Raw genomic sequence first — 16,565 nt, forward strand, 5'->3', positions numbered from 1 at the left:
TTAAGAAATCTAAGAACTAATACTAATGACCCTGATAGCACACATACATCACAGAGACGTCCATTTGACGTCTGCATTTACATCTGGAAGACGTATTTTTTACAGTGTTTGCTCATCTGCAATATGTCTATAGGTTGTTTTTTCTATCAGATGTATAATAGACGTCTATTAGATGTCTTTAAAACTGACATCTTACAGATGTCTGTCAGATGTTTGTACACATCAGATGTTTTCCAGATCAAGTGATCTTTCACAGGCATCTTGCAGACATACATTTACTATCTGGAAATGATGTATATAGACCTTTTGGCAACCTTGAACCTTGAAAACTGTGACATACTAAAGAAACTGCTTTGTTTCCTACCATCACAAACATTTAATCAATCCTGTCAATGTGCATGGTGGGGCTTTTCATATTATTATCTCCACTTATCACAGGTTTCTATTTACAAAGTTTTTGCAGCATTGAGCAATGCCAATGTATCCAGTCACAGACATATCTGTTGAATTTTGTCAGAATCCACTGACCAGTGTTTTGTTTAGTGCTGAGTTAAACTCACTTGCGAATCCTCTCATTTTACCAAAGAAAGTGTAGACGCGATGGAAGTAAAAGATTAATTGTGCAGTGTAGAGCTTCACTAATTATAATTGATGCTTGTGAGACTGCGATGAACTATCAATACTGAAGGTTTTTTTGTGATTATAAGGGGAGTGCTCTTTACAGGCTTTCTAGGCTATAATTCATTCAGAATTTGAATATTTCACTCACAGATTCACTCTCTGATAATCATTTATCCAATATTTTCACATGCTATTGTGTAGCGTTTACTGCTTCAGTTAACTGAGTGAGAGAAGAGCAGGTCTGAGTTGGTGAAATTGAGTGGAGGTGTTAGCATATTCATGGTTTTGCGTATGGGTCGTTCTATAGAAATGTCCACTTTTGGTATGGCAAGATGTCTTAAAATGTATTTCTTTTTCTAACATTTAAATTTACATCATATGTACCATTTTTCTGTCACTGGTGTTACCTTCTTTGGCAATATTAAAGGTTTTTATGAAATATTATTTCTTTTTTTTTTAGCATATGTTGTCAGAGATACATAAATATAATGCAAGAAATAAGGAGATTATGTTTTATGTTTTTAATGTGACAGAAAAAAAAACAGTAACACCAGTGACACAATGAATCACCAGTGACATACTGTACATAAGACCTGATATACTGATCTTCACTGTTGTTACCCATAAGGAAGGTAACACCAGTGACAGTAACACCAGTGACAATTTTCATGAAAAAATGCATTTTACAAAATATCTGCTGCAAGGTATCAAACCACATGTTGTCAATCATGGTATACTCACTAAATTATTAGTTTAATCCATTTGTATTCTAGTTTTTTACAATTCCCTAACAATAAAGTAGGTCACACCAGTGACTAAAAGCTTCATATGAAATCGTGAGATAAATGAGAACATTTCTGGTAACTGAAAAGCAAGTATTTTTCATAGATCTCTAGGAAATAGGAAGAAGGAAGTCTAGTGATGTTATCAGTGTGATTTTTATTTCAAAATAAACTATTTTTATATAAACGGTAAAACCAGTGACACAACTCCAGGGGACGACTACTTTTATTATATATTTTATAATATTTATTCAGCATTTAGTTTTTTTTAATGCCATTTACATATATTTGATAGTTATGAATACAGTATTGTATTTTAAATGGTAGAAAAACCTGTTTTTTTCCCTTTGTACATGGCTGTGGGGACGAGCGGTTTTGTTGTGCTTGGAATTCTATATTTCATTTATTTAAAAACAAATATTGCCACATTAATAGCTCAAGAAGGTGTAATTGTTCTAATAACATACTGTTTCATTTTAAAATAAAAAGAAATTGCAACCCTAAAGTGTTTTGCGGGTGTAATATTTCTATAAAGGCTAGGGACAGAAAAATGGACATTTCCATAGAATGACCTGTACTAAATGAGGTAAGGGCGTAGAGTTACATTCAAACCATTATTATTTTCATGGAAAAAATATTTATTTTGAATATCAAAGATGAGTTTTAGCGAATAAAATAAGTGACTGCAGGGGGACTTTTACTAAAACTAAAGCTACTAAAGGGACAGTTCACCCAAAAATTAAAATTCTGTCATTAATTACTCACCCTCATGTTGTTCCAAACCTGTAAGACCTTCGCTCATCTTCAGAACACAACTTAAGATATTTTTAATGAAATCCGAAATCTTTCTGACCCTGCATAAACGGCAACACAACTGACACACTGGCCCAGAAAGGTAGTAAGGACATCATTAAAATAGTCCATGTGACATCAGTGGTTCAACCCTAATTTTATGAACCTACGAGAATACTTTTTGCTCCATATCAGTCTCCGCCACGCGTTCACAACAGTACCATGATGTATTCTGAGCCGACATTCTGATGTAGAACCCGGATGCGCTGCACCTTGTGTACATGCAGAGTCTTCGTAAACATGTCAGAAAATTTCGAAAGAGAGAATCATTTGCAATTTTTTGGCCAGCCTTACTTATACGAACCAGAATATACAGACGATGAACTATGAGAGACGGGCGCTCTACATCAGATTTACACCAGATTTATTTTCTTTGTGCAAAAAAAGTATTCTCATAGCTTCATAAAATTAGGGTGGAACCATTGATGTCACGTGGACTGTTTTAATGAGGTCCTTACTACCTTCCTGGGTCTTAAACGTGTCAGTTGCGTTGCTGTCTATGCAGGGTCAGAAAGCTCTTGGATATTATAATTTGCACTCCAAAGGTGAACAAAGTTCTTACAGGTTTGGAACGATATGAAGGTGAGCAATGAATAACATAACTTTTATTTTTGAGTGAACTATCCCTTTAAAAATAGTTTTTTGTAACTGAAATAAATGTAAAGCATTAAAATGTTTAAATCTGAATATAAAAATAAAGTTAATTAGAAACACAAAAGCACATAAAATTACTAAAACAATAAAACTGAGCTAAAATGAAAACTGATATGATAAAAACCAAGCTAATTCTATGTTAAAAAGTATTAATTACATTATACAAATAACACTAAAATAGCACTCACACTCCAGCTGCTATACACTCCAGAAGAAGCTGTTCCCCTCGGAGCACTGTCTTGAAGCTGGACAAGCCCCTTGGAGACAGAAAGGTAGGCTGGACTTCTGGTACATTACGTGCTGTGGAAAAAAAAAAGAAAAGGAACTTGTTAACATGCACAGAAAAAGACACTGGTTTGAGTTAGGAGCTTAATTACACTACACAAAATTGTTATATTCAACTTGTTATATTGTTATTTTCAACACACATCTGAGAGACAAAGTCAGAATTAGGTTTTTATTTTAGCTTTTACATAAATCCTTTATCTGTGATATCTCTATGTTTTAACATCATAAAATGTCACATTACCAGCATTAAAAGTTGAAGCTTGCAAAATGTTTATATATAAAGGTTATATATAATCAGTTTATAAGTATTATTCAAATTTCAAATAACAGTTTTCTATTTTATATATTAACAACTGTATTTACTCCTGTAATGTCAAGATTCATTTTCAGCAGCCATTATTTCAGTAGTGTCACATGATCCTTCAGAAGTAATTGTAATATTTATTACTATTACTATTATTATTATTATAAATAGATGTGCTGCTTAATATTTTTGTGGAATCAGGATCCTTTTTATTCAGGATTGTTGATGAATAAAGTTCAAACCAACAGCCTTTATTCCGAATCGAAACCTTAAATTAATAAATGTCCTTATTCTCCCATTTGATGTATTAATGAACAAAAAAAGTATCAGTTCTTCAAAAAAACGTTTTTGAACGGTTATTTTTATATGTTATTTCTGTAAAATGTGTATGCATAAGTAACATAAGCATGAAAAAAGAATCATATAATTGCGATGACAGACAGATGGTTAGACATAAAATCCTGGTTATGTGAAGACACAGACAATTTTCTCCCTGAGGAAGACTTGATGAGCATGGCGGTATTAGTCCCTATTGTAATGTATATCTAGCAGTAAGATTAGCTCTCAGCTATTAGCATTGCGAGCAGTGCTCTAGGAGAGGGAGTGACAACAGCCTTTGTTGGTGACATTAAGTGGGAGGACAGCGTCTAGGAGATTAGACTATGAAGCTGCCAGGAACACATGTTTCACGCCACTGTCACGTGTGTCTGTGGTGACAGCAGTGCCAGTTCCCTGTCAGTGCGACCCCACAGAGCCCTGGTGGAGGCTACATGAATGAGTCGAGAAACAAGATAACTTTAAAAAGCTTGTGTCTGTCAGTGAACCCTGATCCTGACAATTGACATTATTGTCATATATGGACATTTGGACAAACCTCAAAAAGCCATCAAGAACATGCCTGGGTCATATTTAACCCCTAAATCAGTCTCTCTCACTCACTCTATTTTTTGTTTGTTTTTGTATTTGGAACACTCATTCAAGAAACTGAAAGAATAATATATAATAAGAAGATATCATTTAAATAATACAAAAATGCAATATTTAGATTATTTAGTATTTATACATTATGGTAATTACTAATTAATTAAAAAAATTATAATAATACAATGGTCATAATACAATGAATAAATGTTCACTACTGTAATGAGAATTTAGGGGAATTATGTAAAAATAAAATAAAATAAAATAAAATAAAAACTAAAAACTAAACGAAAATAAAACAAAATAAAATAATAAAATAAAATAAATGGTAAATGATAGTTAAAAATAATAAAAAAATAATGAGAATTTAGGGGATTTAAAATAAAATAAAATTAAATTAAATAAAACAAAATAATACAATTAAATTAAATAAAATTAATGAATAAAATAAAATATGGTACATGGTAGTAAATAAATATTAAAAAGAAATCATTAAAATCTGGTCATAATACAATGAACAAATGTTCACTATTGTAATGAGAATTTAGGGAATATAAAATAAAATAAAAAATAAAATAAAATAATGATAATGATAAATAATGGTAAATGATAGTTAATATAAAATAATAATAAATATTAATTAACAAATCTTAATAATGAATATTAATAAATATTAAAAAGAAATAATCCATTTCTTGTCATTATACAATGAACAAATGTTCACTACTGTAATGAGAATTTAGGGGATATAAAATAAAATAAATGGTAAATGATAGTTAATAAAAAATAATGAGAATTTAGGGGATATAAAATAAAAGAAAAATATATAAAATAAAATAAAATGGTAGTTAACAAAAATAAAAAAATCAGTAAATTCTGATCATAATACAATGAATAAATGTTCATGGATATAAAATAAAATAAAGTAAAATATAATAAAATGGTACATTATAGTTAATAAAAAAAAAATTAAAAAATCATTACTTCAGTATTCACTACTGTAATGAGAATTTAGGGGATTTATGCAAAAAAAAATAAAATAAATATAATAAAATACATGGTACATGGTAGTTAATAATTTTAAAAAAAATTAAATTCTGGTCATAATACAATGAACAAATGTTCTCTACTGTAATGAGAATTTAGGGGACTAAATAGGTGATAAAATAAAATAAAATTAAATCAAATTAAATTAAATAAAATTAAATCAAATTAAATTAAATTAAATTAAATTAAATTAAATTAAATTAAATTAAATTAAATTAAATTAAATTAAATAATAAAATAAAATGCGGCATGTTTGCCATGTTTTACCCTTATTCATTATATATTCAGTTCCACCCTTAGGCCATATCCTTGGATACATATGTGAAGATTTGCACATGGTTATCATTGGATTAAAGTTGCTGAAATATTAATGAGCACCTCTTGCCTCTTGCCTAATCTCCTTACTTCCATTTCCATATCTCTATAATAAGCAGTGTGATTAGGATAATTAAAGCAATTACAATCGCAATTTGAATACTGTTCCCTCAAACCATGATAGAATTTTACTGACCCCAAAACTGCATAGACTCACGTAATAAAAACACTGTAAGTAACCTAAGCACTGTGTGGTAAGTTCTACAGTCTAATAATACTATGTGGAACATCTTTTTTCACTCTGTATATTATATAACAGACACACTATCTCGGCATTTCCTCTGCTGCATGTGGTTAGAAACAGCAGCGCTAATTCAGTTAGTGTTACAGATAACAGCCTAGCTGTGCATGAAACTCACCACCATACACATCAGTGGAGTTGAGAAATGTGTCATTATAAGGTTCCTCTGCGAATAAAGTTGCAGTTTAATCAACATACAAATGAAAACAAAAAAAAAATATGCAATACATTTAATAACTGGAAAGAATGGAACCGTTCTGAAACAAAGTGGAAGATGGACAGTCTATCAAACCTCTTAAAGAAACTGTGATAGTCTCCAAATTAAAGTGCAAAAAGACAACTATCACAGATAAATGTCTGCAGACATACTGCAATACTACTTCCTCACCACTAGATGGACCACAATATTCACATATACCTTGGCAGCACATCAACATATCATCAAGTGATCCCAAATCATCAGAAATGACAACTCACTTGTTAGCACTTTAAGGGTGTAGGGGTTTTTCTGTTGAATGGTGTGTGTGAACTCGAAGCGAGCGTTGCAGCTGTAGTCAGTGTTTGCATCTTTAGCCCGAACATTGGAGAAGAACAAGTCACCGTTCAAGCCCATAGACACCCTCTTGTCCTGCATTATGGGCAAAATGGCTGTGGAGAAAAAAGAAGAAAATCCAGACTCGTTTGTTCAACTTAATTTGACGTGCAATAGCCGACAGGCAACAGAAGAAATGATGCTGAAGATAAGTGTAGGAATCACAGAGGCACAATTATCATCTTCTGGCCCGAAACATCACAAGAATCAGTAGATGTGTCACTCAAAGGACAGAGTAGTGTGGAGGAGTGTGGGATGAAGATGAGATGTTCTACACTAATCAACATTGAGTCTAGATTTAATGACGTCTCTGGGCTTTATAGACTAAACAGTATCTGGATCACATGACTAGTAATAGATATTATGTCACATGCAAAGCAGTAAGAACTTTAAGTCTCTTAAAGGTAAAGTGAGCTGTTTTACATTAGAAATGAGACATTTTCTAATGTATTTTAATAAAATGTATTTTAGAGTATCTGTGCATGCTCAGTTCCTCTATTTAAATTATAATTTTCATTATTAATGTAAATAAATAGTAATGATTTAATTACACTGTTACATGTAAACTTTAGAAAATGCGAAGAATGAATATGCATCTTTTGGACTGACTGTACATTACAACGTTGTAGCATGTTAAACATTTTTAGTATTTTATTTTTAACATTTCTAGACAAACTAGTATAGAATTTGAACTGTTTTAGGTTTCTACATTGCCACCATTTATAACTTATTGGTCATAATATATAATTATACACAATTTCAATACTGGTGTGTTATTACGTTAATTTATTAAAATTTCTACAATAAGTAAAAATAAAAAGTAAATAATAAAAAACCTTTAATAATCATGACATGGACATAAAAAAGTTGAAAGTATGAATAAAAAATGTCAAATTATGACATAAAAAATGTGTAAACAATGTGGTGCTATCAACATATTTATTTGTTTGCCAAGTCTGCAGTAAGTTAATCAAAAATAAACCTTTAACAAACAATTATGACATAAATAACTATGATGGTGCTATCAAAAATGTCTTTGTTTGCCAATTCTGCAATAAGTAACACTATAAAAAAAAAATAAATAATAATAATAATAATTATGACATAACTGACAAAATGGCAAAGGTAAAAAAAATGATAAAAATGTAAAAAATATGACTAAAAAAAAAATAATAAATATTTCTCTGTTTGCCAATTCCGCATTAAGTAAGTAAATAAATAAATAAATACCTAAATAAAAAACCTTAATAAATAATTATGATATAAATAACTGACAAAATTACCAAGTTGAAAATATGACAAAAAAATTCAAAAATATGACATAACAATGTGTAAACACCATGGTGCTATCAAAATATTTGTCTGCCAATTCTGCCAATGCCTATTCAAATTATAAATTAAGTTTTAAATAATTATAATAAATAATTAAAATAATAAAATAAATAATTATGACATAAATAAGTACGACAAAATGACAAAGTTAAAAATATGATAAAAATGTAAAAAGAAATTTGACAAAAAATTGTGTAAACACTGTGGTGCTATTAAAATATTCTGTTTACCAATTCTACAATAAGTACAAAATAATAATAAAAATAAAGTAATAAATAATGACATAAAAAACTAAAACAAATGTCAAAATGTCAAAAATATGACATGAAAATGTGTAAACACTATAGTGCTATCAAAATATTTCTTTGCCAGTTCTGTAATAAATTAAAAAAAAAACCTTTAATAATTAACTGACAAAATGACAAAGTTAAAAATATGATAAAAAATGTTACAAATATGACAAAAATGTGTAAAACACTGTTGTGCTATCAAAATATTTCTTTGTCTGACAATTCTGCAATAAGTTAAAAAAAAAGCCTTTAATAAACAATTATGACAAATAACTATAACAATATGACAGTTCTACAATAAGCAAAAAAAAAAAAAATCTTTAATAAATAATTATAACATAAATAATTTTGACAAAATGCCAAAGTTGAAAATAGGATTAAAAATGTCAAAAATGTGTAAACGCTGCGGTGCTATCAAAATATTTCTTTGTTTGTTGCCCAACATTTATTAAAAGTTAACTTCTTGACTTGTTTACAACTTATTCATTGTAAAAATATTTATCTTAACTAGATAATGTAATATGCAAATAAAACTACAGCATAAAATATAGTACAGTTTAAACACTGTGGTGCTTTCAAAATATTTCTTTGTATGTTGCCCATTTATGGAAGCCAATTCTGCAATAAGTGAAAGAAAAAAGAAAAAAAAAATGTTAATAAATAACAATGACACATAAATAACTATGACAATATGATAAAGTTGAAAATACGATATTTTTTTTTTTTTTTTTGGCATAAAGTCAAAGTCAAAGCTAGAAATCACTTCACTTTTAAGATCCATACAGTATCTTAAAGCCTTCTCATTATCACTGACACACTGTGATTGTACCGATGACATTCACAGTCAAGATGTGTGATTAGTGCTTTGTAGCATGTGTCAATGCTGCATGATTCTGGGTCTGTTAAAATGTCTCAGTGCCATGCTTGTTTCTGCACTCTCAGCTTTTTGTCAGGTAGTGCAGATTCGCATACATGCACTAGCTCAGCACTAACGCAGTAACGGACACTGCCGTGAAAGGACACAGCCTGCAAGACTGAGAGAGACAGAAAGTAAAGGAAGTGAGAGGGAGAGGTAGAAACAAACACGAAGGTGGGGACTGAATGACAAAGCGATGGAATGGAGGGTTAGGGTTAAAAAATGAGACACAATCAATCAGAGGAAGTGATGAGCAACACTCACAGCTGTCCATCCAGAAGGTTTCAGGAGGGGGGAGACCAGGAGGAGGGTTGCAGGGCAGGACGAGTGATTCCCCCTCACGCACAACCACCGGCTCCAGAACCTCCTTCGGCCACAGCGGAGACTCTAAGCAATGCAGACAAGTTTACTAGATTAGGAAATATAATTCAATCCATGAGAGATAATGCATTCTGTATGCATGTTACTTTTAAAGGGACGGGTCATTTAGAAATGTCAGTTTGATTTTGTTTCCAAACCTGTATGACTGTCTTCGTTTTATTTTTTGGAACCAAAACTACAATAAAGCTCCATAAAAGGTATCATGTATCATAAAAGTAGTCCATATAACACTACATCAAATGTTTTCTAAAAGCATACTGTCATTTTGTATAAGGAACAAACCAAAATTGCAACAACAATGTACCAGTTCTAACTGATATAACTGACTTGTTTTTGTAAAAGAGAAGTGAGTTTAGTACTCACATGCCATGTGACAGCCACTTTCAGTGCGTGTGCTTCAGATGTGTGCGTTCAGAAAACCGCATTTCAGAATTTTAAACTAATATGGCTTTAAACACATGATTTCAGCAGATAGACGTGATAATCTGAGTATCTGAGGAAAGAGCAGGGTTGCCAGGTTTTCACAACAAAACCCACCCAATTGCTACTCAAAACTAGCCCAATCGCATTTCGAGGGGGGTCCCCTTAAAAATTGCGTTCTGTGGATAAAATACACATTTTGGTCAGAATTATCCTGGTAAATTCGCATTTTAGGAGCTAAATATGACATTTTGGGATCGCTTCAACCCACGGATATCAAAAACAACCTGTGACAACAGTGTTGAAGTTGCTGTATATTAACGCTACTGCCACACAAATCTAATATAAACATGCAATTTCTTTCCCAGCCGTTTACCTTCACAGACATAACTGACTGTTTTTGTAACCCATGTGTGTTTTTGATATAAACTTGTGTGTAACTGGCAGTTTAAGCGCAATAAGACATGAAAGAGAAGTGAGTTTAGTACTCACATGCAATGTGACAGCCGCTTTCAGTGCATGTGCTTCAGATGTGTGCGCTCAGAAAACCGTACTATACAAGTTTAAACTACTATGGCTTTAAAGCACGTGATCACAGCATGATAGACATGATAATCAAAACCAAACAGATGTTTTTTGGCAGAGTGTCTGAGACAAAAGAAGGGTTGCCAGGCTTTTACAACAAAACCTGCACAATTGCTACTTAAAACTAACCCAAAACTAACCCAATTGCTTTTCGAGGGGGGTCCCGCCTTAAAAATTGTGTTGCTGGGGATAAAATACATGTTTTTTGTAGGGATTCCACTGGTAAATTGAAAAAAAAAAAAACACTGGCAACAGTGTTGAAGTTACTGTATATTATGCTGTTGCCACACAGATCTAATATAAACAGTTTCTTTCCCAGCTGTTTACCTTCACAGACATAACTGACTTGTTTTTGTAACCCACGTTTGTTTTTAACATAAACTTGTGTGTATTTGACAGTTTAAGCGCAATAAGACATGAAAGAGAACTTAGTTCAGTACTCACATGCCATGTGACAGCCGCTTTCAGTGCATGTGCTTCAGATGTGTGCACTCAGAAAACCATATTTCAGAATTTTAAACTAATATGGCTTTAAAATGCATGATTTCCTCCGATAGACATGATAATCAAAACCAAACAGATGTTTTTTGGCAGAGTATCTGAGGCAAGAGCAGGTTGCCAGGTTTTCACAACAAAACCCACCCAATTGCTACTCAAAACTAGCCCAACTGCGTTTTGAGGGGGGGTTCCCTTAAAAATCGCGTTCTAGGGATAAAATACATGTTTTGGTCGGGATTCCCCTGGTAAATTCGCATTTCAGGGGCTAAATATGACATTACTGGGGTCGGTTTAACCCACGGATATTTCTTTCCCAGTCATTTACCTTCACAGGCATAACTGACTGTTTTTGTAACCCATGTGTGTTTTTAACATAAACTTGTGTGCATTTGATCGTTTAAGCACAATAAGACATGAAAGAGAAGTTAGTTTAGTACTCACATGCAATGTGACAGCCGCTTTCAGTGTGTGTGCTTCAGATGTGTGCGCTCAGAGAACCGTATTTCAGAAGTTTGAAATAATATGGCTTTAAAACACATGATAGATTCAGTGCGATAGACATGAAAATCAAAACCAAACAGATTTTTTTTGGCAAAGTATCTGAGGCACAAGCAGGGTTGTCAGGTTTTCACAACAAAACCTGCCCAATTGCTACTCAAAACTAGCCCAAAACTAGCCCAATCACAGACACATTCTGGGGACACCTGAGACTTATATTACATATTGTAAAAAGCGGCATAATAGGTCCCCTTTAAAAAAAAAAAAAATTTTTGATTATGAGAGTTAAAAGAAATGAAGTCAAAAGCCTTAAAATATGAAACACAACATGTAAATTTTCACCACTAGAGGGCGCATATTCAAAACAAACAAAGAACCAAAGGCGTAGTTTGATGAAGTCGTGGAAACGAAATGAGGAGCAATTGCTAATGAAGGGCAAGCGTAATACACGGCTCGAAAGCAGCGGAGCTTTTATTATGCCACAGTCGACCGTTTCCGCTCCTCCTGGTCATGAGTATGAGAGGTAAAACAGCACTGTTTCATCATACTAGATACATTTGAATGTGTTGAAAGTTCTGTTATAATGCTACTCTGTTCTTTGTCACCTGTCTAATAAAATGCATAACATATTAAAGTGTCTTTGGGGTTTTCACGCTTTTTACAAAATTAAATCTGGAAATTTGAGTGTGTATGATGTCATTGGCAGGCGACGCAAGGACACGGTCCATTACACTAGTTAAAATTGCTTATTTCTCTGGATTTAAACATTCTTGGAAACATTTGGGATAATGTAAGTATACAACTTAATCAGCAAGTCAGCAAAATATTGTCTTTAGTACAACTTTAATTTCTCAATGCTATTACTTTTTTATTCTCATAATTTTGACTTTATTTTCAAAACATTGTGACTCTTATTTTTCATTTTAATGTGGCACTAAAACACCTTTGTAATCTTGTATGACTTGACAGAATATGTAAAATATACTGTAGCGTAAGTCACATGAACTACTTTTTTGATACTTTTGTCTGTTTTGATGACAACATATTATCTTTTTGTGTTCCACAAAAGTCACATGGGTAACATAACATGATTTTGAGTGAATAATGAAAGAATTTAAATATTGAATAAACTATTTCTTTATAGGAAGTTTACATTATGTGCATGTTGTGTACATGTTGTGCTTTGACATTACAGTAAAGCAGCCCTCACTTGACACTCGTAGAAGGATTTTGTTGGAAATCGCCGTGCCAAAATCATTGGAGGCAAAGCACTGGTACTCTCCTTCATATTCTTCCGGTTTCCCGCTGCTTCTGATCTCCAGTGTTCCGGAACGACTCCGCATGGTCACCCGCGGGTCCTTCCCCACGTTAAAGAACTTCCCATTCCGCCGCCACTGAAACCTGCACAGACCAGTTACAAATAGGATGTGAGCCAACCTGATGCTGTTTATGTAATAGGACCTTTGTTGGGGCTTTTTGATAAGGGGATTTACACACACATCAAACTGATAACAACAGAGACCTGAATACCAAACCAAAGAGATGGAAATTCAGCAGTTTTCTAAATCCATAAAATCTATTTTCTAAATACATGTTGGATTGGAATTGGTCAATTTCTTCTTCTTCTCCAAAATGAAGCGCATTTTTGAGGGCCTAAATACGCTCGAAAATTCATGAAACTTTGCACTCATGCCAGAAGTTGTGAAAATTAACATCTGATATGTGTTTCAGAAGTTAGTGTAGCAAAATGGCTCAATAGCGCCACCTATAAAATGTAAACGAAGTGCCTCTCAAGCTATTTTTCACATACATGTACGAAACAAGCCCTTGTCTTTTATTTCAATAATCCGATTAATTTGGATCTATGTCAGAATTTAAAGAAAAGATCTGTCGCTTCTTCTGTCTGATTGCGATTACAAACTTGTAGGATTGCGTGCTTGGAGTTGACCGGGTGCCATCCACTAACCTATTGAATATTCTGTGAGCGTGAACACTAAACTAAACGTATTATTAGACCACAATGGTTTTGCGGACCGGCCTGAGTGGAAGGTTTTGTAAAGCCCAACAGACCACCAAACAAAAAACAGGCCCTCTGAATGGCCACACTGTGTTGAGCTGGTCAGGCCTGCTTTTCACAAACAAGCACAAGGGACCGGAGCCAGAGTGAGCGCCCCTGCATATCTGATGGCATTAGAAGGGTACAAGAGGGAGGGAGGGTGGACAAAGCTGGCAGTGCCACTGTCAGGTTGGGGCATTGGGTGTCACTCTCACAAAAATGTGCCGGTCTTTGTCATGCTGAGACTAATAGACGTCAGGTTTAATTAGACATAAGAAGGAAGAACGAAAGACAGCGAAGTGGACATATACAGTAAGAGGTTGCTGACAAACTGAAAATGTAAAAGTGGCGAGAGATGACAAAAAGAACGAGACGGCACAAAGAAAAAGGTTTCATCCATTCTCACGTTGGCACTGGGGTCCCCTTGGCTTCGCATTCAATGATGATGTTATCTCTAGGGTCCACAATGTAGTCCTTTAGTGACTGCTTCACAATGGTGGGGGGCTGTTTCACTGTGGAGGGAGGGACAAAGAGAGAGTCTTATCTCACCAGCATAGAGAAAGAACACTTAACTCAATGCTATGTATACACATGCAAGCGCTGCATTTCTTGAAAAACGGTTGTTCAGTTTAATCTCATGGTAACGTACAGTACAAAATATAGACACAATTAGCACAGACAGACAAGGTTTTGATCGAAAGACATCATAAATCACTTATTCTTTGTTCATTACATTTGTACATGAAAAATTATTTGCCCCATGTGTGTTTGTTTACTAAATACAGTGGCATGCAAAAGTTTGGGAACCCCTTGCAGAATCTGTAAAAATATGAATAATTTTAATTTTAATTTGTAGTACTGTCCTGAGTAAGATATTTTACATAAAATATGTTTACTTATAGTTCACAAGACAAAAAAAAAAAACAGAATTATTAAAATAACCCCCTTCAAAATTTTGTGAACCCTTGGTTCTTAATACTGTGTGTGGTTACCTGGATGATCTCCAACTATTTATTTTTTTTTTTTTTTGTGATGGTGTTTCCAAGTCCCTTCTTTGTACTGAACAGTTAAACTGAGCACTGTTCTTCAGGAAAAATCCTCCAGGTCCTGCAGATTTTTTGGTTTTCCTGCATCTTTTTCATATTTGAACCCTTTCCAGCAGTGACTGTAAGATTTTGAGATCCATCTTTTTACACTAAGGACAAATGAGGGACTCGAACACAGCTATTAAAAAAGATTCAAACATTCACTGATGCTCCAGAACAAAAAAACAAAAAAACAAAGCATTAAGAGCCGGGGGGTGAAAACTTTTGAACAGGATGAAGTTGTCCAAATTTGTCTTATTTTGTTGAAATATAATTTTTTTCCATTTAGTACTACCCTTCGGAAGCAACAAGAGATACTTCCATGTTTCCCAGAAGACAAATTAAGCACAATTTACCTTGATCTTCAAATACAAATATGTTTATGCATTGTATTAATGCAAATATTAATGCATTATGTTTCCTTCTGGAGCATCAATGAATGTTTGAATCTTTTTAATAGTTGTGTTTGAGTCCCTCAGTTCTCAGTGTGAAAAGATGGATCTCAAAATCATACAGCCAAGGGTTCAAATATGCAAAAGATGCCAGAAAACCGATGAATCTGCAGGACCTGGGGGATTTTTCTGAAGAACAGTGCTCAGTTTAACTGTTCAGAACAAACAAGGAACTCATGAACAACCATCACAAAACAAACAAACAAACAAAAAAAATAGTTGTAGATCATCCAGTTAGCCACGCACAATATTAAGAACCAAGGGTTCCCAAACTATTGCACAGGGTTATTTTAATAATTTCAGCTTTTTTTTTCTTTCTTTTTTTTGTCTTGTGGACTATATGTAAACATCTTTTATGTAAAATATCTTGTTCAGGACAGTACTAAATAAAAAATAACATGCACTTTGTATGATCTCTCCTATTTTGTTAAAATGATTCGCATTTTCACAGATTCTGCAAGGGGTTCCTAAACTTTCGCATGCCACTGTAAAAGCAAAAAGTGCATATAAAAATTCAGTCTGGGCCTGACAAAAAGCTATGAGAGATTGCAGGACGTAACTATGACTGACCTTCAACCACACTACTGTATATACTATAGCTCTTTACAGTCACTATTTCTCATATTTTAGCAGGCATCCAGGACTAGAGCTATGCATTATATAGGCTTAATACACATTTTGTACAGCAGTCGGGATCTAGATCTCTGATTGGCTCGTTTTCAGCGCTGACTAGTCTAAGCGCTTTTGATTGGCCAATGCATTCCTTAGTTTATCAGAAAAACGTTTGATTGGTTATAAGGCTCAACATTGCACAAAACAGCATGTAAAAGCAATATGATGCAGTGTGAGCAGATCTTAATGCAATTCTGCAAACTGACACTTTTTTAATTAATGTTCACATTTCATTTTAGCCGCAGCAACCACAATACATTGTTTAATAGTGCTGGGGCATGTTTTGCTCCTTTGTCCTAAATATATGGGGCATTTTTGTTAATTTTGGAGGCATTTTTGCTACAAGGCCTCGTTAATTTCCGTCCCTAGCGCACAGTATAGTGCAGGGGCAATATTTAATTCCTCTGATATGAATAATGTAAAAGAAAAAAAATAAACAATTACACTACATACTATTGAATCGTGTTGAAAGACCACGCAGAACTACAAACCCAGTGTTTACAACGCGAACGCGCAAAGACTAAGGAAGTGCAAATGTTTGCAGACAAAAAGGTACAACGATGTCGGACGATTCTGAAGTTGTAGGAGAAAACAAGATGGAGTTTTTCACCATAGTCTACCTTTTTGAGCCGGAGTACACAGACAATGAACTTAGACGTGATTCGTAGTGTCGTGAACGCGCATCCCAGAGCCTGTGCTACAC

General features: G+C 33.5%; 1 protein-coding gene across 15 annotated transcripts in view; it reads right to left on the reverse strand.

Moving 5' to 3' along the window:
• Positions 1-16,565, reverse strand: part of nfasca (neurofascin homolog (chicken) a) — a 129,819-nt gene that overhangs the window by 42,707 nt on the left and 70,547 nt on the right. For 10 of the 15 annotated variants that reach the window (XM_051122226.1, XM_051122231.1, XM_051122228.1 and 7 more), the window contains 6 exons: positions 14,060-14,165; positions 12,808-12,998; positions 9,480-9,602; positions 6,563-6,733; positions 6,204-6,251; positions 3,098-3,209 (listed from right to left, as the gene is read on the reverse strand). In XM_051122226.1, coding sequence (XP_050978183.1) covers positions 3,098-3,209; positions 6,204-6,251; positions 6,563-6,733; positions 9,480-9,602; positions 12,808-12,998; positions 14,060-14,165 — 751 coding nt within the window. The remainder of the gene's footprint in view (positions 1-3,097; positions 3,210-6,203; positions 6,252-6,562; positions 6,734-9,479; positions 9,603-12,807; positions 12,999-14,059; positions 14,166-16,565) is intronic. The other 5 variants (XM_051122239.1, XM_051122232.1, XM_051122230.1 and 2 more) reach the window with 1 other exon arrangement.

Source organism: Labeo rohita, chromosome 11, assembly GCF_022985175.1.
Source record: "Labeo rohita strain BAU-BD-2019 chromosome 11, IGBB_LRoh.1.0, whole genome shotgun sequence".
Taxonomy (NCBI): domain Eukaryota; kingdom Metazoa; phylum Chordata; class Actinopteri; order Cypriniformes; family Cyprinidae; genus Labeo; species Labeo rohita.